The sequence below is a fragment of the Erinaceus europaeus genome, chromosome 7 (genome assembly GCF_950295315.1).
Source record: "Erinaceus europaeus chromosome 7, mEriEur2.1, whole genome shotgun sequence".
Classification (NCBI taxonomy): domain Eukaryota; kingdom Metazoa; phylum Chordata; class Mammalia; order Eulipotyphla; family Erinaceidae; genus Erinaceus; species Erinaceus europaeus.
Window position 1 is genome coordinate 93,339,476 of NC_080168.1, and position 25,052 is coordinate 93,364,527.

A 25,052-nucleotide genomic window follows, 5' to 3' on the forward strand; every position below is an offset into this window, starting at 1 on the left:
AGACTGATAGTCAGAGAGGTCATTCCTCAAGGATTTGCCTCAGAGGTGTTGCGGTACATGGTTCTTTACTTCCTGGAGGGGGGTGGGTGTGGGTAGGGAGACCAGAGATATGTACTTGTTTTCTTTTTTTTTTATTATTATTTTTTATTCATAAAAAGAAAACATTGACTGAACCATAGGATAAGAGGGGTACAACTCCACACAATTCCCACCACCAGAACTCCATATCCCATCCCTTCCCCTCCCCTGTTAGCTTTCCTGTTCTTTAACCCTCTGAGAATATGGACCCAAGGTCATTGTGGGATGCAGAAGGTTGAAGGTCTGGCTTCTGTAATTGCTTCCCCACTGAACATGGGCATTGACAGGTTGATTCATACTCCCAGCCTGTCTCTCTCTTTCCCTGTTGGGGAAGGGCTCTGGGGAATTGGAGCTCCATGACACATTGGTGGGGTTGTCTGTCCAGGGAAGTCTGGTAGGCATCGTGCTAGCATCTAGAACCTGGTGGTTGACAAGAGAGTTAACATACAAAGCCAAATAAATTGTTGAGCAGTCATGGACCTAAAGGCTGGAATAGTGCAGTTGAAGATTGGGGCGGGGGGAGGTCCTCCATTTTGTAGATAGCTAGTAGGCATATTTTAGTTATATTCCAAAGGGCTTGTGGCTATATTAGTTTTTTTTTTTTCCTTAAGCCTGAAATCTGATATGCAGGTGGATCCTAATTATTGTCTGGGGAGATGATGTCATGGCTGGAAGAAGGACCAGAAAGCTGGATCAGGGAAGAGAGTAGCTCTCAAATATGGGAAAGGTGTATAAATATTGTTGATTGTAAACCCTGTTGATTTGATGGTATGCACATCAAATGTACTTGTTTTCATCAGTTCACTTTGTGCTGAGCTCACTTTGTGGTGGGGCAATGATCCCTGTGAGTTGAACCTGTTATTTCCTTCAGGTCAGGCTCAGGGTGATTGTCTAAACTCTTTGAGTCCTGAGATCAGTACCCTGGGGATGTACTGTCAGGACACTTGAGGCAAAGTGTAGGGAAGCCATCCCCTTCCTTCTTCTAGGAGGAACTAGGAGCCCAAAGACTTCTTTCTGATTACATAGTGCTGTAGGAGGAGACAGAACTCCAATAAGATAGCATTCTGTATCTCTTTACTAGCCTCAATAAAACTAGCTATGTCATATGCATAAGCCTTTCATTTAATTCTCCAGTTTTCATCAAGATAATTTGCTCATGGATTTTGCTAAGGGTTAACTTAAAATTAAAGCACTTTTGTGCACAATTGTTAGATGACTTAAAAGTGGGCCATGAAACCACAATCCATTTGGCAACTCTGTGAGTTCACCCCTGTGTTTGCATGAATACAGAGCTAACTAACCTAACAGAATATCAACACGTCAGAGTAAACACATCTCCACGTTTGCACTGATGCATAGTCAATGTAATAGGATGCCAAGGACGAACCTCTGTATCTTAAGAAGAAAACAAGAAGAATCAGATCATCAGGACTGGTAATTTCCAGGGTTAATGGAAAATAGATAAATACAGGCAAAGAAAAAAAAATTCCATTCCAAAGCTGTAATCACCTCCCCCAAAGCTGTAAGTTACCTTATAATCCCCATGTCTCTGCATTCCCAGTGCAGAAGACCTTTTTATCCACTGCTACACAGTGTCTATTGCCTTTCATAAGCTTTTTTTCCCTTCCTAACCTCTTTGACCTTCATCTGAAATTCTCTTACCCACATTTTATTTAGCATGGCTTCTGACTTCAGGACTCATTTTGGAATTCACATCCTGAACAAATCACCTAATATGATGTCCTTTCCTTTGGTGTCCCACTGTCTACTTTGTGGCACAGAATCCTCCACTTGTCCTCCTGGTGTTTTCTTGGGTGTTTGTTTATGCGCTAGCTTGTTTTCTATCTCATATTGGTAGACAGTAAGGTCCATGAGTGTGGCGTGGACTTCATTTGCCTTTTGTAATGCTGTATCCCAGCACATATGTTGGTTATAGATAAGTTGCCAGTCACTGTGCTAGGTGATAGAAGTGCAGTGGCGAGGATAGACCCTTTTTATTGTCGTCGTACATTAATTGGATGGCATATACAGACGGCATATACAGATCAAGTGCTCTTTAGTTGGATGGCATATACAGATCAAGTGCTCTTTAGTCATTCAGTCAGTAAATATTTACTGAACACCTACTATGTTCTGAGTGCAGGGCTCTCACAATGAACAACAAAGAAAATGATCCTGATATTTTAAAGTTTACTTTATAGAAAGGAAGCAGACAATAAAATATAAAGTAAAAAAATTAATATACTGAGTGGGGAGGTTTACCACCTAGCTCTATAGATGCAGAGGTTTCCAGAGATAAAAGAGGAAATGGGATGGCCTTGCAGGATGTCCCCATTTTGAGAATACACTTAGCATGTCCAAGAATCAGCCAGGGCACCAGTGTGATTAGAGCAGCATGAGAGTGAGGGTGAGCATGGGAGGGAATTAGGTCCTTTAGGCAGCCAAAGGTTCATTTGGTGTAACTTTGGATTTCATTCTAATTGTGATGGGAATCCACGAGAGGGTTCAAAGCCTTGGTGTAACAAAATCTTTTACTGAACAAAGAATTGTTTTCTGAACTATTCCCTTCTCAAAAAAACTCCTGAGGGGATTGGCTGAACATCAGTGGTTCTCTAGAAACTTGAAATTTCTGTCTGAAACTTCTTATACATCAGACCTTGTACCGGTAGCTAGAAATCTGGGCATGCGTTCCCAGATTTGCACATTCCTCTTGAGGGATTTTGGCTAAGTCAGTCTTTTTGGCTTAGCAATACCTCTTCACAGTCTTGTGTTCAAGAAAGCACGATGAGTGAAGAGGATAGAGAACAGAGAAAGAACACTTACAGGATTCTTCTGACTCTCTGAAATCTAGAATTTGAATATGGAATAAGCAAATTAAAAGGCATATTTTTTTGGTGCTTTCTATAGTTAAAAAAAGTCAGTACATTTTCCTATGGATTATTTTTTGAGAGGTGTTATGATCTGCTCCTTCACTTCCTCAAAACTAGAAGTCAACAAGAGTGTGTAAACCAAGACAGTCCCTTGACTTTGTTTTACTCATAGGTACTTAAATTATCGCAAGAGTAGTGTATATTGTGTGGAAAGCCATTGTAAGGGCTGGTGAAATACTGGCTCATTTGGAGAGTGTGTGACCCAGATTCAAGCCCAGCCACCATGGCACTGAAGAAAGGTTACATGCTGTGGTCTCTCTCACTGTCTCTACCTAAAAACAAACAAACAAACAAAAAAACCCCAAAGCAGTCAGTATGCTTTTACTTCCAATCTGAATTAAGCATTTAATGAATCAGTCAAGGTGTTCAGAAAATTGCTGGGAAGATAAGGCTTGCATCTAATAGTGTCTCTCTACTAATGAAGAAAGAAATGAGATAATTCTAGGAGAATTGCTGTACTCACTGTCCAGTTATTGGAAGAATTTCATTTAGATTTTGCACACTTAAAGGTAACACACTTTTATCTGATAGGAATTGTTGAAGTTAAAATGATACATTCATATACAGCCAGGTTCTCTTCTTTCAGGAATGGTGATTTAGATGTTAAGCCACAGGTATGACTGTGGAATAACTCATTTTCTTTTGCATCTTCCTTCCTTCCTTCCTTCCTTCCTTCCTTCCTTCCTTCCTTCCTTCCTTCCTTCCTTCCTTCCTTTCGCCTCTAGGGTTATCGATGGGGCTCAGTACCTGCACTATGGATCCACTGCTCCTGAGGGCCATTTTTCTCCCATTTTGGTTGCCCTTGCTGTTATTACTGTTATTGTTGCTATTGCTGCTGTTGTTGGATAGGACAGAGAGAAATCGAGAGAGGAGGGGAAGACAGAGAGGGGGAGAGAAAGACACCTGCAGACCTGCTTCACTGCTTGTGAAGTGACCCCCCTTGCAGGTGGTGATTCAGAGCCTCCAACCAAGGTCCTTACATTGTGCGCTCTTCATACCATGTGCACTTAACCCACTGCACTACTACCCCCTCCCCCCTCAGCCTTTTTCTCACACTAGAGAGAATCGTGTTTTCTATGTACTCATGAAAATTCCAAATATAAATAACTCTCTATGGCTCAAAAATATTCAAATCAGAGTCTAAGGTGTTTGGGATATTTTTTGTTGCTTCTTATAAAGGCATGATGTGGAATTTTGGGATTTCCTGTTAAATGACATTTTGCAATGACTTCCTGCTGTTTCCCCCTACCCACAACCAGAAATTGTGGAATATATTCACATTGTGTCAAGTCAAGTAAGCTTTTCTACTGTAAAATGTGTCATGTTGAGACATGTTAAAATAGTATGTTATTTATGATTGTGAGTTAAAGTTGCCTGAAAAACAGCTGATGAGTCATTCAGACTCTAACCTTCTCAGTTCCCTAAAACCAACAAATATATCTCCCATGTCTAAAGTGTGAGAATGGCATAATGACACAACCTTATTGCCAAAGACAGAATCAGGACTTCATTCTCATATGTAAGTAAAGACTGCTAATTTCCTCACTAGTGTCTAAACCCAAAATTTCTTTGTACTATAAATCACCCACCAACTTATTGTCCCTTTTACAAAAATGTATATAAATGTCGGGACTAGGGGAATAGTTAAGTGGCTCTCAGTTTGATTCCCAACACTACGTAGATGTCTGTGATGCTCTCTCTGTTGCATCTTTCTCTTTCTCTTTCATGTGCTCTTGCTCTCCCTTCTTCATGAGACAAGTTAAATCTTTTTTGAGTGTATAAGCCTCATATGTTAGTTATTCATAAGACCTCTATACCAAATGAAATTGTTCTAATTATTCTGTTAATCTTTCATGTATCAATTTATTAGAACAGCCAGAATAACTGAGAGGGGTAGGGGGGAAATTCTCTCCCTTCCGCACAGTTGCTTGTGACATCATAATTAGCATTATGAGTAAAGTGTCTGTACTTATTTTGACCAGTTATGGGATACGTCCATCTTAAATTCAGTGTAATGTTTTGTTGGCTCCTTCAGTTTGAGCAGGTGGTGTCTGGCGCTAACATTAAACATCCCCACCCTATTCTTACCTTCTATGTAAGTGTCCTTCACTGCCTACTTCTGAATCGCTCTTATCTCAAATCTGATCATGCCTGCCAACTAATGTGTGCATTGTGACTTGACCAAACAAGGGGTCAATGCAGAGAGAACTCAGAGAAAATCAGGTTAGTTTTTAACTTTAATTTAAAATGAAAATAACTGGGCAAATACTTGGCACAAAACAGAGTATTCAATGATCCTTATGATTACAAAGCTCTATTTTATATTCTCCAATCTCTTGTTGAGTTTTATGATCAACTCATGAACATACATCATGAAGAAGCAGAAAATAATACTGACTTTTTAGATCTATAGGAATGGCCTAAGAGTAGTAAATATTTTAGTGAATATTATAATTTTCTTAAATGTAATTACTATGAGATCTTGGAAGCAGGACTGAATTGTAATTACAGTTTATTAAGTGGATATCTAGTCAATTTCAATGGACTTTGTTCAGAGGATATACTACGGCTCAAGAGGGCATAGACTGTAGTAGAGAAGGCCATGTCAAATACAATTTGGTGGTGTGTCATTGCAACATTCAGGAGGATGATGCTGCAGTCACTAAGTGTTGTTTACATGGTATCTAGTGAATAGATCCCTGAGATAATGTAGTCAGCATGTGAAATCTAGCTAATGCACCCACAGACTCTTTTACTAAATATATTCCTCACTTCCTCTCTTGCCATAGGACGTATTTGTGTATGTTATGTTCTGGATACTGTGATGTTTTCTTACAGAAGATTTTCTGATCTGTGACTATCTCATCCTGCATGACTTGCTAGGTACATTTCTCTTGCTAAGCTAATAAACTAATATTCTACAATCAAAGGAATAGTTAACAGGGTAGGGCATGTCCCTTTCCAGGTCTGTGACCCATGGAAGATGACATAGGACCAGGGAAAGCTCTGATGTTGTGCAGTCTCTCCCTCTCTATATCTTTATCTGAAATAAAAATAGCTACAAGTGGTAAAAATATGCATGTATGAAACCCAGACTCCAAAAATAAAAGAGAAAAAAATTGTTTTTACTCTCTTGAGACCAATTTAAGTCAATCTGCTCTAAGAAGCAGATCACCTCATGAAAGGCTAAGAAAGTTGAGATTTGAGGACTGCCACGTGAAAGAACTGATTATAAGCCTCATCGGGCATCTGGCCTTTTTCTTATCTTGCTGTAGCTGCTGTAAGTATAAAAATAGTTAACACAGAAAAAGTCTGATAATTCCTAAGCATCATGGTCAGAAAGTGCATTTTTAATCAGCCTACCTTGTTTTATCAGTGTTTACTTCTGAACTATCAATAATAGATTCTGTGTTCTAAAATCTATGTTGTCATGCATGCTTTCATATTTTACTTTATGCAACCTACAATAGTAATAACATTCTGTCCAAGTGAAATTCAAAAACACTTTAGAAAACAAATATTTATAAATGAAAGAGGGAGGATGTTGATTTGAGGAAATATTGGATAACCATTCCTCATGAACACTGTATTAGTACTTCACAATGACAATGCTAACACACGTTTTGTTTTTGAGTTGGAATTAAAAGTAGATAGTATTGTTTCAAAATGCCCTGCAAAAGTAGAAAAAAAGGATTATTACCATACTAGTTGCTTCCCATCCTGAGTGGGAATATGCAAAAGATTTTAATGGACCAGTACACAAGATAGGGAGCTTAGAGCATCATGTTCAAAACAAAGTATAAGAAAAAGGTTGGTCTCAGGAATGCTGGAATTAGTCTGCCATACAAGAACCAATGCTCTGTTCTTGCCAAGGATCATAAGATCCCTAAATGAGCAACCTTAGGTTTCCCAAAATAAGAAGAAAGCTTTTACAAAAGGAAAAATGATCATAAGTGCCAGCCCTTTCTCTTTACTTTCATTGTTTAGAATGCATGATGTCATGTACTTACACCCACACCTACAGTCATAATGACCAAAGCTTTAACATAATTCCTCTTGTTAAATATGCTTTAAAGAAGTAAATTGAATATTCACAATACCCTAAGAAAACCGTATAATGTAATGTGACATTGACGATAGAGGAAAATAAAAGATAAAAGGGAATCTAAACTTTTCTCTAAAACACATGGTTTGGGTTTTCACTGTACATTCCACTGACAAATACACTGGCTAGCTAGGTTTTGAAAACAAAATACAAAGAGAAAGCTATCTTCCTTTTTGTAATTTTAAAATTTGTGATATTGGGAGCATTTTTATATTGTTCGTTCCACACTCTAGGCTCAGTATACAGTAGATGTTCAAGTTACCTGATTATACTTAAAATTGATACTAATAAGGATTCTTATGTTTAGATTCTATTGTAATAAGATGATTTATTTTTATTTGTGCTTCCCAAATCTTGTTACCCAGTTTATTTGCATATCATATTAAAATACCCCATGAATGCAGAGATTTTAATCTTATTTTATAAACTGTTATATCTCCAGTACCCAGTATTGTGGCTGGGAACCAGTAGGTATTTGATACATTTGTTGTTCATTTGTTGTTTTTCTCTCTAGAGGAAATCCTTAGTTGAACTTTCTAGAGACTTTGGCTGCAATTATACATCCTTTTGTCTTCATAGCCATTGCTGTAGATATAGAGATGATTAGGTCAAGATCCTGACCTTTCAAGCAGACATAAAAGTCAGTGTTATAAATGAGGCCAACTTTAGGGTAAAAGCTTGTTGTAGTAAAAATGGGCACAAGGACAGAGAAGCCAGTAGATCTCCCCAGTGTGGGGAGAAGTCAGTCAGTGGGGAGAGGCTTGGCTTGTACATGTGAAGTGCTGTTTGAGCTGAACACTAATTGGTGTTTTGCAATAAGTGACCGGCTTGAGAAGGTGGAGATAGATATTCCAGGCAGGAGGAATTACATGGCACGGAAGCATAAGATATCAAGGAATATGTCTGTGCAAAAAGTTTACAGCTACGGAGCCTAGAATTAGAGATTGCTTAGGGAGAGTGGAGCAAGGGAATATACCAGAGGAAGATGGGTAGAGGCTTGCTTACCATGTGCTTTAAATGCCTTTTTAAAAAGAGATACATATTTTTAAATTTTAAATTATCTTTATTTATTGGATAGAGACAGCCAGAAATTGAGAGGGAAGGGGGTTAGAGAGATAGAGATAGAGAGAGAGACAGAGAGACAGAGAGACCTGCAACACTGCTTCACCACTTAGAAAGCTATACCCCCTGCAAGTGGGGACTGGGGGCTCAAACCCAGGTCTTTGAGCATTGTAACATGTACATTCAACCAGGTGTGCTACCCTTAAATTCCTTTCTAAGTAATCAAAATTTTATCTTGTACGTAAGAAAACCATGATGAAATTGGTATTTAATAAGAATTACATGCTCAACAAATATTTTATAAAGAGAAGTGTGTGTGTGTGTGTGTGTGTGTGTGTGTGTGTGTGTGTGTGTGTAGGATTACGTTTAAGAAATAGTTCTGGGGTGCTAAGAAACATAAGAGAGAGAAGAGACAAACAAGGAGACTAAAATTTTATTGAAATGACTCATATAAGAGGTTTGAAAAAAATATTTGAAGGAAATTTCAGAGGTCAATAAGCTAAGGAAAGTAATTGGAATTGAGGCAAGAAAAATGGAAGAATGCAACATGACTTACAGTATTTAGTTTGTGTAAACCATCTATGATTATAAAATTTATTGGGGTATAAATTTAGAGGAATAGTTTGTTTGATATATATGTTGGACTGGTGTGTCTGTTACATAGTCATTTACCTGTAAAAGTACAATATTAATTTTGTTGTTGTTTCAGTTCAATAATGATTTAAATGAAGACTATATTCTTTCCAAGGAGATTCTGAATCATCAACAAAAATACATTCTTCTCCAAACTGAAATTTGGTAGGTAACTCAATGCATTTTTTTTTTTGGTGAACATTGATTTATGATCTATTTCTTTTTATTACATTTGTAAAGAATAATCATCTTTAGGACTCCAGATTATTTTTTTTCTTTTTTGCAGCTGAAGCCTCACACATGAGTGATTTAACTGCCACTTTTCATTCAGATAGAGAGACAGAAGGAGAAATACCATAACATTGAAACTTCCTATCTTGTCATAACACCACCCCGTTTGTGCCGAGGCTCAAATCATGACAAGGCATTCACCCTACTTGGTGAGCTTTCTCTCCACTTCCCCCAGATAGGAGGAGAGAAAGAACCATACAATACTCTGGTACATGTGCTGCCGAGGATTGAATTCAGGACCTTATGCTTGAGAGTCCAGTGCTTTATCCACTGCAGCATTTCCCATACACCAGCCCCTTTTTTATCTTGGCAATTATAACCTCTTCAGTTATGGATAATCTTGTATGCATTGGTATCTCAGTAAAAGTTTGTGAGGTTATTTCCATTTTGTTTTATTAGGAGATATCACAAAACACCGCATTAAGATTATTAAGTAGCTATAATTTTTTTGAGTGAGTCCTAAATTTGTCTTTAATAGTAAAATTTATTTCCACTAATGTCAGTGGAAATAATACTATATACATATAGTTTACAGTTGACATGGTATTCTTTCAAAAACATCCTTGCATGTCTATGAAAAATTTTAAAATGTTCTTTTAATACAAAATATAGAAGTTCATGCTTGCTTATGTATAGAATATAACAGATTTTAAAGAATCCTTTTTCTCCACAATCTTTTGAAGTATAAAATTCTTTTTTTTGGGGGGGGGAGAACTCCTGTTAAGAGACAGGATGTGGAAATTAGCATGAACCAAACTGTTTACACAAATGCAGTCTACACCTCCCTGATTAGGGCAGAGAATTTTTCTTTTACCTGGGACAGCTGCCTTCTATTAGCACCAGAAACAAATAGTGTAATTTAGGGTCACTGAACTATGACCACCTTCTCATTTAAATTTTTCTTGTTGGTGTTCCGGAGAACTAGGAATTCAGAAATAGAGTTGGTGGAGAATAGATACTGCTAGATGGAATTTACCAGAATGAGAGAAATGCAAAAACCTTAAAAACAGAGTTATCAAAATAGCTATATGTTATAAAAGGAACAGAACAGGGGTAGTCAAGAGACTGACTCCTGGGAATTTTGTTTTCTTTTACATTGAAATAAGTAAAGATAAAAAGTGAAGGGTCTTTTTATGAGGAAAGCTATCTCCCCTTCACCATCCCACCCAACCTCCAGGTATGTTGCATTTTAGGCAGCTTCATGGAACTGTTTTGAAATAAATTTAGAAACATTGGAAGAAAGGTAAATGTAATTGGTTTTTCCACTTTCCTGGAATGAAAGATCAAAAGTTAGAGACTATAAGTCTTTAGATTTTTACAGGTTTTTTTTTCTTTTAACACATTCTATTGCATCTGGAAGAAATTTTTGTATCCTTGAGAAATATACTGTAAAAATGAGACAAAGTCCCTTTATCTCAGTGGAAAACAATGTTCTTTCCCTGCCATGGAAATGGAAGGCTGAGAATATGGTTTATAGTTTCTGAAATGCCTGGTATCACTATGCCATTCTCTCCCTGATCCAGCACTGCTCCCATAACTGTTTATTTAGATGAGGCAGTTAAGAGAAAGGGTCAAAACATATCCTAGCTCAGTGTCTTAGGAAGCACAACTTACCTAGAGATTCTCCCTTGTGTTATTAAAATGTGTGAGTTAAAATTTCTTTTTTATCTACATTAGTAACTGAACTACGCTTCTCTATTTCTTTACTGTGTATTTCTTCTCTGAGACTGTGAGCACAACAATCTGTGCAGGCAAATTACTCTAGAGTATATTGCAGGACAATCCTGTAACAAAGTTAAATTCATTGCATCTAGAATCTTCATCCTTTTCAGACATGGCAGGTGTGAGTACCTGGATAAAACATTTTATGTTTATCTTCAACTTCTTATTCTGGGTAAGTGTTTTTCTTTTAATTATCAATTTTATGCAAGAAAGGGGATCTTGATATAAATATCGTAAATGAGAACAGACTCTGCACTAGAGGAACAGGAGGAAGAGGAAAATGTACTTTTCATTTACTTGTTTGGATTTGTTTGTTCGTTCTTTGGTTATTTCAGTAATTAAGAAAGAGCCAGTGACTCAAAAAAAAAAAGTACACTTTCAGAATCTGCGAGGGTAAACATTTCATAAATGTTTTGATATTGCAAAACAATCACAGAGGAAAAATATCCTTTAAAGGGCAATTATTCTTAGATGTAAGTCATGCAGGCCTCTCTAGCTTAAGGACCTTGTGGGAAAAATCTGATGTGTTCTCAGCCAGAGTCCAACCCCTGAATCCTACCCTTTTTATCTGTGTTTGAAACAAGTGAATGATGAGGTGTCTTATGACAGACATTAGAGGAGAATCATTCTGAGATTCAGAGAATAAACAATGGGTCATAAGCAACTTGAGATGGACTCAATAACATTATTTCATCACAAAACGATTAAACTAAGCCAGTAGGTAGGTATCAGTAATTTAATGTTTTGTGCATCATCATCCCACCTTTTAATCAACAGTTTGTATATTGGCAAGTTCTTATGATTCTCTTTAAAGTTACTTGGCATAAGACAAAGAAAATAAATTCATGAATGGCATCAAATATTGGAAATGAGAGAATAAGGTATGAGAGAATAGATTGTGATACTAAGAAATTGGTGCTATAATTTTTACGACATATAGTACAATTGACATATAAATCAGTGAAAACAATTCAAACATTTAAATAAAATTATTTTGTTATCTTTATTTATTTATTGGATAGAGACAGCCAGAAATTGAGAGGGAAGGGGAGATAGAGAGGGAGGGAGACACTTGCAGTTCTTCACCACTTGTGAAACTTTCCCCTGTAGGTGGGGACCAGGGGTTCAAACCTGGGTCCTTCTGCACTGTAACATGTGTACTCAACCAGGTGCACCAACACCTGGCCCCCCCAAAATTATTTTGTATGCCAGATTGACCTATGAAAGGCCAGTGAAATAGCTTACAGAGATAATGTGCTGCTTTGCCATGTATCTGACCCAGGTTTGAGCCTGACCCCTACTACACTGAAGGAAGCTTAGGTGTTGTGCTGTCTCTCTCTCTCTCTCTCTCTCTCTCTCTCTCTCTCTTCTCTCTCTCACACACACACACACACACACTCCTTGTCTGCTTCTTTGCCTTCCTGTCTCTATCTTAAAAATCAAGAAAATACTCTGGTTTTATTTTGTGCCTGGTTACTTTTAGTAAACAGGCAGCTGATATTTACATATTGGTGAATTTCTAATGGTCTAAGTTAATAATGACTCATAAACTTAACTATAAGAATAAAGCCTTATTGTATAATGACTTTGCATTTAACAGAAGCCTTAACAGGTAAGGTGATTAAGTCTGAGTCCTTTCTCTACCACTGAGCCATTTCCCAGATGCAGGAATAATAATCAATATAAAGAAGTTACTTATTTACTTATTGGTTACCAGTGGCTCACAGTTTTTATTTAAAAATTCATTGTAACTGTTTCTTATTCCTAACAGATTTTGAAATGATGAATTAATTATATGGCATCATCCAATGGTGATAAACCAATATATTAGTATCCCTCTGAAGTAGATTTAAGGTTAGGTGATGGTGCACACAATACCATATGTGGAGACCTAAGTTCAAGTCCCTCATCCTCAACTGAAAGGGAGGCTTCCCAATCTTGGAGCAGTGCTGCAGGTGCCTTTTTCTCTTTTTTTTCTATCTCTTACTCTCTCTTTGTCTGTCATACTCTATCAAAAACAGAAATAAAAATCAAAAGTAAAAATGGCCAATAAGAATGGTGGAGTAGGGAGTTGGGCGGTAGCACAGTGGGATAAGCGCAGGTGGCGCTAAGCACAAGGACCGACTAAAGATCCCAGTTTGGGCCCCTGGCTCCCCACCTGCTGGGGAGTCACTTCACAGGTGGTGAAACAGATCTGTATGTGTCTGTCTTTCTCTCCCCCTTTCTGTCTTCCCCTCCTCTCTCCATTTCTGTCTGTCTTATCCAACTATGATGACATCAATTACAATAAAAATTTTAAAAAAGGGCAACAAAAGGGAAAATAAGTAAATATAAGAAATTTTATAAAAAAAAGAATGGTGGCGTTGTGGGCAAGGGTATAATGGTTATGTAAACAGACTCTCTCGTGCCTGAGGCTCCAAAGTCCTAGGTTCAATCCATCCTCCCACCACCACCACCATAAGCCAGAGTTGAGCAGTGCTCTGGTTAATAAAAAATGGTGAAGTTGTGAGTCCCAATGATTACCCTGATTAACATATCTGTCTGTCTGTCTGTCTGTCTATCTATCTATCTATCTTTAAATACTATCACAGTTTGATCTTCATAGATGTACAACTTATTCCATTTTTGGCTTCTTCAAATTGACCTGAGTACTTTTGAGATGATCCTAATTAACTGAGGACTTTCTCACAAGATACTCCAGATTCATTTGCTTATATTATGCCATTAACTTGGTTTTTTTTTTTTCTCCAAGAAATCCTGACATTTGTTTTCAAAAAGTTATAACTATTGCCTTTTTTAAAATGAGATGGATTATACAGGGCCCATTTCAACAAATGAAAATACGAACACGCTAATAAACTGTTACTTTAATAAGATTCCCTAAATTATCTAAACAAGTAGCAATCATCAAAGTGTGAGATTTAAAAACATGAATTGTTATTCATGATAGTGGCTGTTGTAAATACATTAGAGATCAGTGTGTCATTAGCTAATCAGCAATTTGTGGGTAAATCTTTATCTCCAATCTAAAATGAAGACAGACTAAAGAAAGGAGTGTATTATCGGTTCAGGTTTATTAATATTGGGGTGCAGGGTGAGCTGCAGAAATGGGTACCATGCTATATTTAGACATATCACTGCTTTCTGGGGAGGTCTAATTATTTTGTGGTTACTGTCTTTCTTAGTTTTTGTGATAGTGAAGAAATGGGTTTTCTAATGCTGTTGATTTCATTTAGATATTTCTAACTTCCCCTGAGTTACAAAGCCATAATCTTCTACTAGCCCGGTGATAGTATGTACAATTTTTATATGAGACAACTTGAAATGGAGTCTTTGAGTGAGAGCAGTAGTTATAAAGACCACTGATAAGTCATTTCTCAGCCAATAGGTGGATATCATTAGTTCAATTCAAATATAAACAGCAGGAAGAATATCTGAAGTTGGAGAAGCGTTCCTGTTTTCACTTTCCCCTTTACCCCCAATGCAGAGTTCTCAGTTGGAATTTTACCCCCCAATGTAGAGTTCTCAGTTGGAATTTTACAACCCTTCATAGGAAATTAGCAATTTGTCACATTCCTAATGTTTACTTAAGCAAAATTTTAACGGTCCCACAGATGTGGTTTTCTTGTACATATCCATGGCTTTATGTTTTCAAATGTATTCTTTATGCTGTAACTTACAAGGCTAAGCCTTTGCAAAGTAGGGCCAGATGTTGAAATATCACTGAAAGATGCTTATGGTTATTTCTGCTAAACATACCACCTTCAATTGTAGGGGAACTGGAGCTAAACCAGTTAAATATACATTGATTTCCACTTGTTAGAACTAATATCTGAAGAAAAAATGTAAAGTGAAAATTATTCCCTAATCATTCATGATAGAGTTTGATAAAAGTTGAAATAAACTGGAGGTGTTGTAGATAATAGATGATAGTTATAAGATCTGGTTATCTAAGTCTTTTGTCAAATACAGATTAAATATCAAAATTTTCTTTTACTCCTCTCAGACAAGTCAGATTTGTGAGTATTATAGATACTTGGGGCTTCTTTGGGATTTGAATAAGTGAAACCTGGAGCCTTTGGTTCCTAAGATGCAATGGAACAGAAGCAGAGAGCTATGGAGAGACCAGCTTAATGGAGGAGAGCAGAGTGAGTAAATTACCAATTCCAAATGAGGTCAAGTAAAAAGGAGGAATCAAGTTATAAAGTCAAATGTAGCAGCAACTGAAAGAAGTCAACACATAAGATATGAAGTAAGTCAGAACTTGGAAATACTTCCACAAATCAGCATTTTTAAATGTTTATTTATAAAAAGGAAAAACTGACAAAAACCGTAGTAAGAGGAGTACAACTCCACACAATTCCCACCACCAGAGTTCCATGTCCCATCCCCTCCCCTGATAACTTTCCTATTCTTTTTTTTAAATTTCTTTATTGGGGAATTAAAATTTTACATTCGACAGTAAATACAATAGTTTGTACATGCATAACATTTCCCAGTTTCCATATAACAATACAACCCCCATTAGGTCCTTTGTCATCCTTTTTGAACCTGTAACCCCCCCCCCCCCATCCACCCCAGAGTCTTTTACTTTGATGCAATATGCCAATTCCAGTTCAGGTTCTACTTGTGTTTTCTCCTCTGATCTTGTTTTTCAACTTCTGCCTGAGAGTGTGATCATTACATATTCATCTTTCTGTTTCTGACTTATTTCACTTAACATGATTTTTTGAAGCTCCATCCAAGATCTGCTGAAAACAATGAAGTCACCGTTTTTAATAGCTGAATAGTATTCCATTGTGTATATGTACCACAGCCTGCTCAGCCACTCATCTGTTGGATACCTGGGTTGCTTCCAGGTTTTGGCTATTACAAAATTTGCCGCTAAGAACATATATGTACACAGATCTTTTTGGATGGGTGTGTTGGGTTCCTTAGGGTATATCCCCAGGAGAGGAATTGCAGGGTCATAGGATAGGTCCATTTCTAGCCTGAGAGTTCTCCAGACTGCTTTCCACAGAGGCTGGACCAATTTACATTCCCACAAGCCATGCAGGAGGGTTCCTTTGACTCCACAACCTCTCCAGCATTTGCTGCTGCTATCTTTTCTGATGTATGACATTCTCACAGGAGTCAAGCGGTATCTTACTATTGTCTTTATTTGCAATTCTCTTTCAAAGACTTGGAGCATTTTTTTTTTTCATGTGTTTCTCAGCCTTTTGGATTTCTTCTGTGGTGAATATTCTGTCCATGTGCTCTCCCCATTTTTGGATAGGGTTATTTGTTTTCTTGTTATTGAGTTTGGCAAGATATACATATAATTTGGTTATCAGCTTCTTGACTAATGTATGGCGTGTAAAGATCTTCTCCCATTCTGTGAGGTGTCTCTTTGTTTGGGTAGTGGTTTCTTTTGCTATGCAGAAGCTTTTTAATTTGATGTAGTCCCAAAGGTTTATACTTGCCTTAGTCTTCTTTGTAATTGATACCTTTCCCATTCTTTATCCCTCTGGGAACATGGACCCAGGGTCATTATGGAGTGCAGAAGGTAGAAGGTCTGGCTTCTGTAATTGCTTTCCCACTTCTTCTTCTAGCATTTGCCCTTCTTCCGTAGCCAGTCAACAGCGTCAGGTTGAGCCTGATGTAAAGTTTCGAGACCTCCTGTGAATCTGGAGAGGTGGCAGTTGTTGACTATGTGGGTGATAGTCTGTCTGTAGCTGCAGGGGCAGTTCGGGTCGTCTCTGGCTCCCCAGCGATGGAACATAGCGGCACACCGGCCATGGCCTGTTTGATAGCGATTGAGGAGGGCTCAATCATAACGTGCTAGGTCAAAGCCAGGTTGACGCTTGCAGGGGTCTCTGATGAGGTGTTTGTTCTTTACCTCACCTGACTGCTAAAACTCTGTTTCCAAGAGTCTGGAACAGAGAAGTTCAGTGTAGGCGTAGGGGACCAGATTGGATGACGAGACATCAAGCGTTGGACAGGGTGGGCGAAGATATCCGCGTATATTGGCAGGTCCGGTCAAGCGTAGATGTGGGAAATGAACTTAGATGATGCCGCATCCCGACGAATATCTGGCAGGGCGATGTTGCTAAGAACTGGCATCCATGGAACCGGGGTGGAACGGATGGTTCCAGAAATTATCCTCATGGAGGAATATAATTTGGAATCGACCAAGTGGACATGGGGGCTACGGAACCATACTGGGGCACAGTATTCTGCAGTGGAATAGCATAATGCCAGAGATGATGATCGTAGTGTGGAAGCGCTCACGCCCCATGAGGAGCTGGCCAGTCTTGCAATGATGTTATTCCTTGCGCCCACCTTTGCTGCAGTTTTTATGATATGTTCATGAAATGACAGGGTGCAATCGAGAGTAATGCCAAGATAGACTGGCTGGGCTTCATGCCGGATTCTCGTATCGTCAAGCTGCACATTAAGCTCACGCGAGGCCGAGGCATGGTGTAGATGGAAAACAGATGATACTGTTTTTGCAGTGCTAGGAATTAGTCGCCATTTTTTACAGTAATCAGATATCAGAGACATGTCTTTCGTGAGTGTTTCCTCGAGGACGTCAAACTTGGATGCCTGAGTTGCACAGCAGATGTCATCGGCGTAGATGAACTTCCTTGAAGAGGTTTCTGGAAGGTCATTGATGTAAATATTAAATAGCGTAGGAGCCAGAACAGAGCCCTGGGGGAGGCCACTTGAGACAAGTCTCCATCTGCTAGATTTGTCACCCACTGAACATGGGCATTGGCAGGTCAATACATGCTTTCCCACTGAACATGGTCAATACATGCTTTCCCAGTGAATATGGACATTGGCAGGTCAATACATACTCCCACTCTGTCTCTCTCTTTCTCTGGTGGGGAAGGGCTCAGGAGAAGCAGGGCTCCAGGACACATTGGTGGAGTCACCTGCCCAGGAAGTCTGGTTGGCATCAAGTTAGCATCTGGAACCTGGTGGCTGAAAGAAGAGTTAAGATACAAAGCAGAACAAATTGTTGACTAATCATGAACCTAAAGGCTGTAATACTGCAGATGAAGATTTGGGGTCTCCATTTTGTAGATAGATAGTAGGCCTATTTTAGTTGTATTCCAAAGGGCCCATGACTATACTAGTTTTTTTTTTTTTTCCCTGAGCCTGACATATGCAGGTGGACCCAAGTCATTCTCTGGGGAAATGATATCATGGCTGGAAAAAACACTAGAAAGCTGGATCAGGGAAGAGAGTAGCTCCCAAATATGGGAAAGGTGTATAAATATTGTTGAATCAGCATTTTAAATTTTCACTACTATATTTTTAGTGGTTCCCAAGTCTTAGATTGAATATGCTGAGAGTAATTAAAAGAGTGAAGGCAATACAGACCTTACTATGAGATAGGGGTATACAAAAGAAAGAAAGAAAGAAAGGAAGGAAGGGAGGGAGGAAGGAAGGGAAGGAAGGGATGGAGAGAAGGAATAAAAGGAGAGAAAAGAAAAGGAAATAAAGGAATGAAGGAAAGAAAAGAAAGAAGGAAATAAAGAATTTCATTCTGTTGGTCAATACTGTCCTTAAGATAAAGACTTGACTTTAGTGAAAAAATATGTGAACTTTGTAGCCACTTTGCAATCAACATGGGACTATAGCTATGACAAAAGTTTTTAATGCCCAGTGGTTGAATGTTGTATGCTTTACATTGGGTTGTTCTAGCTCTCCACCTGCAAAGAAAATTTGGATCAGTCCTGCTAGTTTCCTGGGCCTGCTTGACCCCGCCCCAAGGAACCCTGAGAGGGTTCCAGAGTTCCAGAGTTGGAGAGTTGCAGAGTTAGCGAGTGCTCGGCGCTGTCGCGGGGGAAAGAGGCAACAGAGTTCTGTTTGGTGATTAGTTTGTCTTAGTTTATGAATCGTTGTTCCTGAATAAAGAAATACAGCTTCCCTGCCCAGCCGTATGTCTCTGGTCGTCTCTGTTACCCGCCCGTGAAGCTAGCCCGGCCAGCTGGAGCCTCCAAATTTTAACAACAATTGAACACTCAGGCTGAGCTTCAGTTCTTTTGCCACTAGCTATGTGGCTTTTAGGAAGTTTGTTAACCTTTTTGTGCTTTAATTTTAAGAGTGTGAAGTTTAGAGAAAAGTATGGAAATGATACTTTGTCTGAATCCAAAATCTCTTTAAAAATTAGCAAGGTATGGAATTTGGAGTTTAGAAAAATATTATTCTGAAATTACTATTTGAGTTTTTTTTTAAAAATAATCTTTTTACAACTAGCAAGATTGTATCTGAATAGTGTGCCTACTTTGTCATGTACTTGACCCATGTTTGATCTCAGCCCCATCTTACACACAAACACACACACACACACACACACACACACACACACACACACACACACACACACGGGAGAGCTTTGGTGTTGTATAATCTTTCTCTTTCTCCATCTCTCTGTCTTTGCTTCTTTCTCTCTGGGAAAAAAAAAGGCCAGAACAGTGAAGGTTGAAGGCAACGAATAAAGTTTATTTTTTTAGAGACATTTTAGATTCACAACAAAATTGAGAGGAAGGTACAGACATTTGTCACACAAATCACACCCCTACACATGCACAGCCATCTCCATTATCAACATCTTTCACCAGAGTGCTGAATTTTTACAACTGATAAACCTATAATGTTACAGCATAATCACCCAAAGAAAAATAGTTTGCCTTAAGATTCATTCTTTGTGTTGTAAATCATATGGGTTTAGACTAATGGATGAGATTGACACATATCCACCATTTAAATATCACAGTTATTTTACTATTTATTTATTTATTTATTTATTTATTGCCTTCAGGGTTATTGCTGGGGCTCAGTGCCTGCATTATGAATTCACTGCTCCCAGTGGCTATTTTTTCCCTTTTGCTGCCCTTGTTGTTTGTCGTTGTTGTTGGATAGGACAGAGAGAAATCAAGAGAGGGAGGGAAAACAGAGAGGGGGAGAGACAGACACCTGCAAACCTGCTTCACCACCTGTGAAGCGACCCCCCTGCAGGTGGGAAGCCGGGGGCCTCGAACTGGATCCTTACACTGGTCCTTGCGCTTCGTGCCATGTATGCTTAACTCACTGCACTACTGCCCGGCCTCCGTTATATTACTACTCTAAGAACCCTCTGTGCTATGTCTCTAACTCTTATGCAACCCCTGATCTTTTTTTGCTTTTATCATAGTTTTGCATTTTCCAGAATGTCGTACAGATGAGGGTTTTATAATAGGCTCCATTTTCAAATTGAGTTCTTTTATTTAGTAATGTGCACTTAGGCTTTTTCCATGTCTTTACATATTTTGATATCTCACTTCTTTTTAATGCTGAATAATACTCCATTGTGTATCTGTACCAAAGTTTGTTATTCATTCACCAGTTGATGGACATTATGGCAACTCCCAGGCTTGGCAAATTATAAACAAAAATTTTACAAGTATCTTTGTGCTGACTTTTGTGTGAGTATAAGTTTTAAACTCGAGGTGACTATCAAGAAGCCTGGTTGCTGGGTCATAAGGTTGAGAGTACATTTAGTTTTATAGAAATCTGACAAACTGTCTTAAAAATATCAGTGTAATTATGCATTTTCACCAGCAATAAGAGTTTCTGTTTCTCCATATTTTCTGTACCGTCTGAAACTATTGTTCCAGACTTTAGTCATTCTAATAGATGTGTAGTGGTGTCACCTTGCTGTTTTAATATTCCATCTTTGAAGTGTTAAAAATTACATGTGACTGAAGAATATAACACTAGTGGTTGGGAGGACTAGATGTTATCACATAAGGGATAAGTGTGATTGATTTAATCAGATTTATTAGTGGTTTACTATCTAAATACATTGAAAGAGTGAACTAGACATTCACACTAAAATAAAGTTAAAAGTTTAAAAGTAATCATATTCTTAGCTTTTAAGGCTATTAAAGTTTTCTCAGTGGTCTATTTACAAATAACTATGAGATAAGGATAACAAAACTATGGCTATTTCTTTTTTTTGTATTGCCACCAGGGTTATCGCTGGGGCTTGGTGCCAGCACTGCAAATCCATCACTCTTGGCAGTCATTTTTTTCCTTCTATTTTATTTGACAGGGCAGAAAGAAATTGATAGGGGAAGGGGAAAGGGAGAGACAGAGGGAGAGGGAGAGAGACAGACAGAGTGAGAGAGAGAGAGATGTACAGATCTGCTTTACCACTTGTGAAGCATCCTGGCTGTAGGTGGAGAGTGGGAGGCTTGAACCCTAGTTCCTGCACAGGCCCTCGTGCATAGTACTATGCCTGCTTAACCTTTGTGCCACTGTCCAGCTCCCAGTAATATTTTTTTCCAGTTAATCTAAAGGTCAGAAAGACTGCTAGGATAATCAGTATAAATCTACTTGAAGGTGGAGCGGGGGGGGGGAAGGAGAGAAAATGTCTGAACAAATTAAATAATAGCAGCAAAAAAAAATCCACATAAAATTGTGAACATTTTACATTTAACTTGTAGAAGAGGAGAGAAATAAGGAGGATTTTTCAGCTAAAAAGCTGTTTTTTCAGTAGTTTGTATTTATTGTGTGTGTGTGTGTGTGTGTGTGTGTGTGTGTGTGTGTGTGTGTGTGTGTGTTTATAAGACAGGGCTAGGTTCCTTGGTGATTTAATAGAGCGCTTTAGGTTTCTGTGATAGCCTTTTATTTTGTAGGAATATAAGCACTGGGTTAGAAGGAATGGTGGATTTTCATAATATGATTATTATCTCTTAGGATTCTAGTTTCTTTATCCAAAATAAAGAGTTTGACCCTAGATGAGGTTTGAAGTCATTTGGGAAACATGAATTCTTTTCAGCTACTTACTGCACTCTAAATGTCTTGACAAGACTCTTGATTCTATTTCCACACAAAAGTAATGAGAAGTCATTAAAAGTGCTGTTACGGGATTTCAGGCATATGGCTCAACCATGTGTGGAATCAATGATGCTACAAGGTCACCAGGTTTTGTGGGCAGGGGGAACAGGGAACTCAAAGCATTTTTCTATCAAAACATATGGAAAGAATAGTCTAGGATGTCCTCCAAGGTCTGCTGTGCCTGATATGCTACCAATCTTCTCACTATTTCTATCTAATAAAAAATCTTTGATTTTTTTGATATATATATCTCAAAAAGCAAAAACCCTAAAAGTTAACCTTACTCAAAAGTAAAATGTGTTTCACATTTTATTTGTTGGCTTTGATCCAAATTAAATAATCTGGTAAAGTCATTAGAGGAATTTAAGACTGTAAGTACTATGTCTCATTGTTCTTTCTTTCTGGGTAAGCTTTACCACCTAAAAGAACTTATTTTTAAGAGTATATCTGGGTACAAAAAGTTTTGTGGAAGTACAGTTTTGTTAAATGTTTTCTCTGTGATACCAACTTCTTGAATTTTTGAAGAAATGTTTGATGATTAGTTATTTCTTTCTCATCTGACCCAAGATAACTTCCCAGAGACAAACTGAAGGGCTTAGTAGGATTATTTCACCTTTAAACTATTGTGAATAGTCTTTTATATGTGGAAATCTAGTAAAAGCAGAGATCTGAAACATGGAAAAATCATTTTTTTGGTTTTCATGGTAATGACTTCTTTTCCTTGACTTGAATGGAATGGGGATTGGGAACAATCATTCTTACTAAACAAATACAGTGGAACACTTTAGCAATTATGTATACTTGAATGTTCTTTATAGCTTCACACAGATACTAACATAATTATTGTTAAGCTATTATTACCAGAAGGCTAGAAGTGTATGGAATTAGAATTGCAGTTTACTTTAGTTGTACTCTAAAATTTCTTTCTCTTTTTATTTTGCAGCTCTGTGGTGTGCTGGTATTGTCAGTGACAACTTGGTTAATAAGAGACAAAAATATTAAAGAGGTAGATAAATAAATCAAAGCATTTCCACTTCACCCCAAGTAATTGGTTTTCCTCTAATGATCAAAGTAATGACATTAAACATTTTAGTTGAGTAATCATGTAATCATTTGAACAGCTGTGTGATTTTGGAATTTAGTTCATCATAAATACTGTGTGCCTGGGACTTGCTAGGCATGGAGCAATCCTTTCATAGAATGAAAAAGGTGTTAGAGCAAAATAGGAAAACTGCAATGAAAGTAAAGATAAGAAAGATTGAAATGGAAATTAGCCTCTTTCAGTTTTTGCTTAAGACCATCCTGAAATGTAGCTTGAGGATATAGACTACTTTTTAAAATTTATTTATAAAAAGGAAACACTGACAAAAACATAGGATAAGAGGGGTACAGCTCCACACAATTTCCACCACCAGAACTCTGTATCCCATCACCTTCCCTGATAGCTTTCCTATTCTTTAACCCAAGGTCATTGTGGGATGCACAAGATAGAAGGTCTGGCTTCTGTAATTGCTTCCCTGCTGAACAGGTTGATTCATACTCCCAGCCTGCCTCTCTCTTTCCCTGGTGGGGCAGGGTTCTGGGGAATCATAGCTCTAGGACACATTGGTGGGATTGTCTGTCCAGGGAAGTCTTGTTGGCATCATGCTAGCATCTGGAACCTGGTGGCTGAAGAGAGAGTTAAGATATAAGCCAAACAAATTGTTGACTAGTCATGAACCTAAAGGCTGGAATAGTGCAGATGAAGATTTGGGGGGTGGGTGTCTCCGTTTTCTAGATAGCTACTAGGCATAGACTGCTGGGCTGGTGTAGTGGATCTGCCTGTGGACTCTGAGACTACTTTTTTTTTTTTCTTCCACCAAGAATAATTCTTATAGTGCATGATAGAACAACAATTTGATCCCAAGATCGGTAATCTAAAAGGAAAGATTAAGAGTAGTTGTACTAGGGAAGAATCTGCATCAAATTTTAAGGCAAAAAAGTACAAGGTTAGTTGGAGATGATGAGTGTCATCCAGGGTAATGTCTTATAACAGGAAGAGGCTGAGGAAATGGTTCCACTGGTAGAGAATTTATTGCACTTCACTTGAATGCCTGAGGTTCCTTGTTAAGTTTCCAGCACTGCAAGTACCTAAGTTATTTTCTAGATTCTCTCTCTCCCTCCTATAATAAAATAAATATTAAAAAAAGAAAAAAATACCTGGATGGTACTCTTGTTTTGTCACAGTTTGAACCTGCCTCCCACTTCACTGTTTACCAGCTAAGACATAAATTGAGACAAGAGGAGAATATAGAGAGGGAGAGAGAAAGATAGACACCTGTAGACCTGCTTTATTGCTTGTGAGGCATCCTCTATGCATATAGGGAGTGGGGACTGAACCTGGGTCTTTGTGCATAGTAATGCTCATGCATAGTAATGCTCATGGTAATGCTCATGGTAATGCACATGCTCAATCAGATGCACCACCACGCAGCCTGCAGTCACCTATTTGGAAAGTGCTTTGTCTTCTTAAAATGTGTATGATGTCTGCTTTTTATTTTGCTTTATTTCTATTGATATGGGAACATTTTCTTTTCCTCATGTTTAGTCTGTTAAGAAATTACAGTGAATATATTATATATATTTTAATTTTTTATTTATAAAAAGCAAACATTGACTAAACCATAGGATAAGAGGGGTACGACTCCACACAGTTCCCACTACCAGAACTCAGTATCCCATCCCCTCCCCTGATAGCTTTCCTATTCTTTAACCCTCTGGAAGTATGGACCCAAGGTCACTGTGAGATGCAGAATGTTGAAGGTCTGGCTTCTGTAATTGCTTCCCCACTGAACATGGACATTGACAGGTCAATCCATACTCCCAGCCTGTCTCTCTCTTTCTCTAGTAGGGACGGGCTCTGGGGAAGCGGAGCTCTAGGACAACATTGGTTGTCTGGTCAGCATTGTGCTAGCATCTGTTGGTTGACAAGAGAGTTAACATACAAAGCCAAATTGTTGAGCAATCATGGGCCCAAAGGCTGGAATAGTGCAGATGAAGAGTTGGGGGAGGGGGGACGGAAATCTCCGTTTTGTAGATAGCTAGTAGGCATATTTTAGTTATATTCCAAAGGGCCTGTGGTTATACTAGTTTTTGTTTGTTTGTTTTCCCCTGAGCCTGAAATCTGATATGCAGGTGGATACTAACTATTGTCTGGGGAGATGATGTCATGGTTGGAAGAAGGACCAGAAAGCTGGATCAGGGAAGAGAGTAGCTCCCACATATGGGAAAGGTGTATAAATATTGTTGATTGTAAACCCCATTGATTAGGGAGAATTGTTGTCTCTGAGATGGTGTTAATCCACATCTGGGGTCAAAGT

General features: G+C 38.3%; 1 protein-coding gene across 1 annotated transcript in view; it reads left to right on the plus strand.

The window, feature by feature from the left end:
- Window positions 1-5,018: 5,018 nt before the first annotated feature.
- TSPAN8 (tetraspanin 8) overlaps window positions 5,019-25,052 on the plus strand; it is a 41,075-nt gene continuing 21,041 nt past the window's right edge. The window contains exons 1-4 of the mRNA XM_060193460.1: window positions 5,019-5,231; window positions 8,885-8,973; window positions 10,851-10,993; window positions 22,637-22,699. Coding sequence (XP_060049443.1) covers window positions 10,934-10,993; window positions 22,637-22,699 — 123 coding nt within the window. The 5' untranslated portion in view covers window positions 5,019-5,231; window positions 8,885-8,973; window positions 10,851-10,933. The remainder of the gene's footprint in view (window positions 5,232-8,884; window positions 8,974-10,850; window positions 10,994-22,636; window positions 22,700-25,052) is intronic.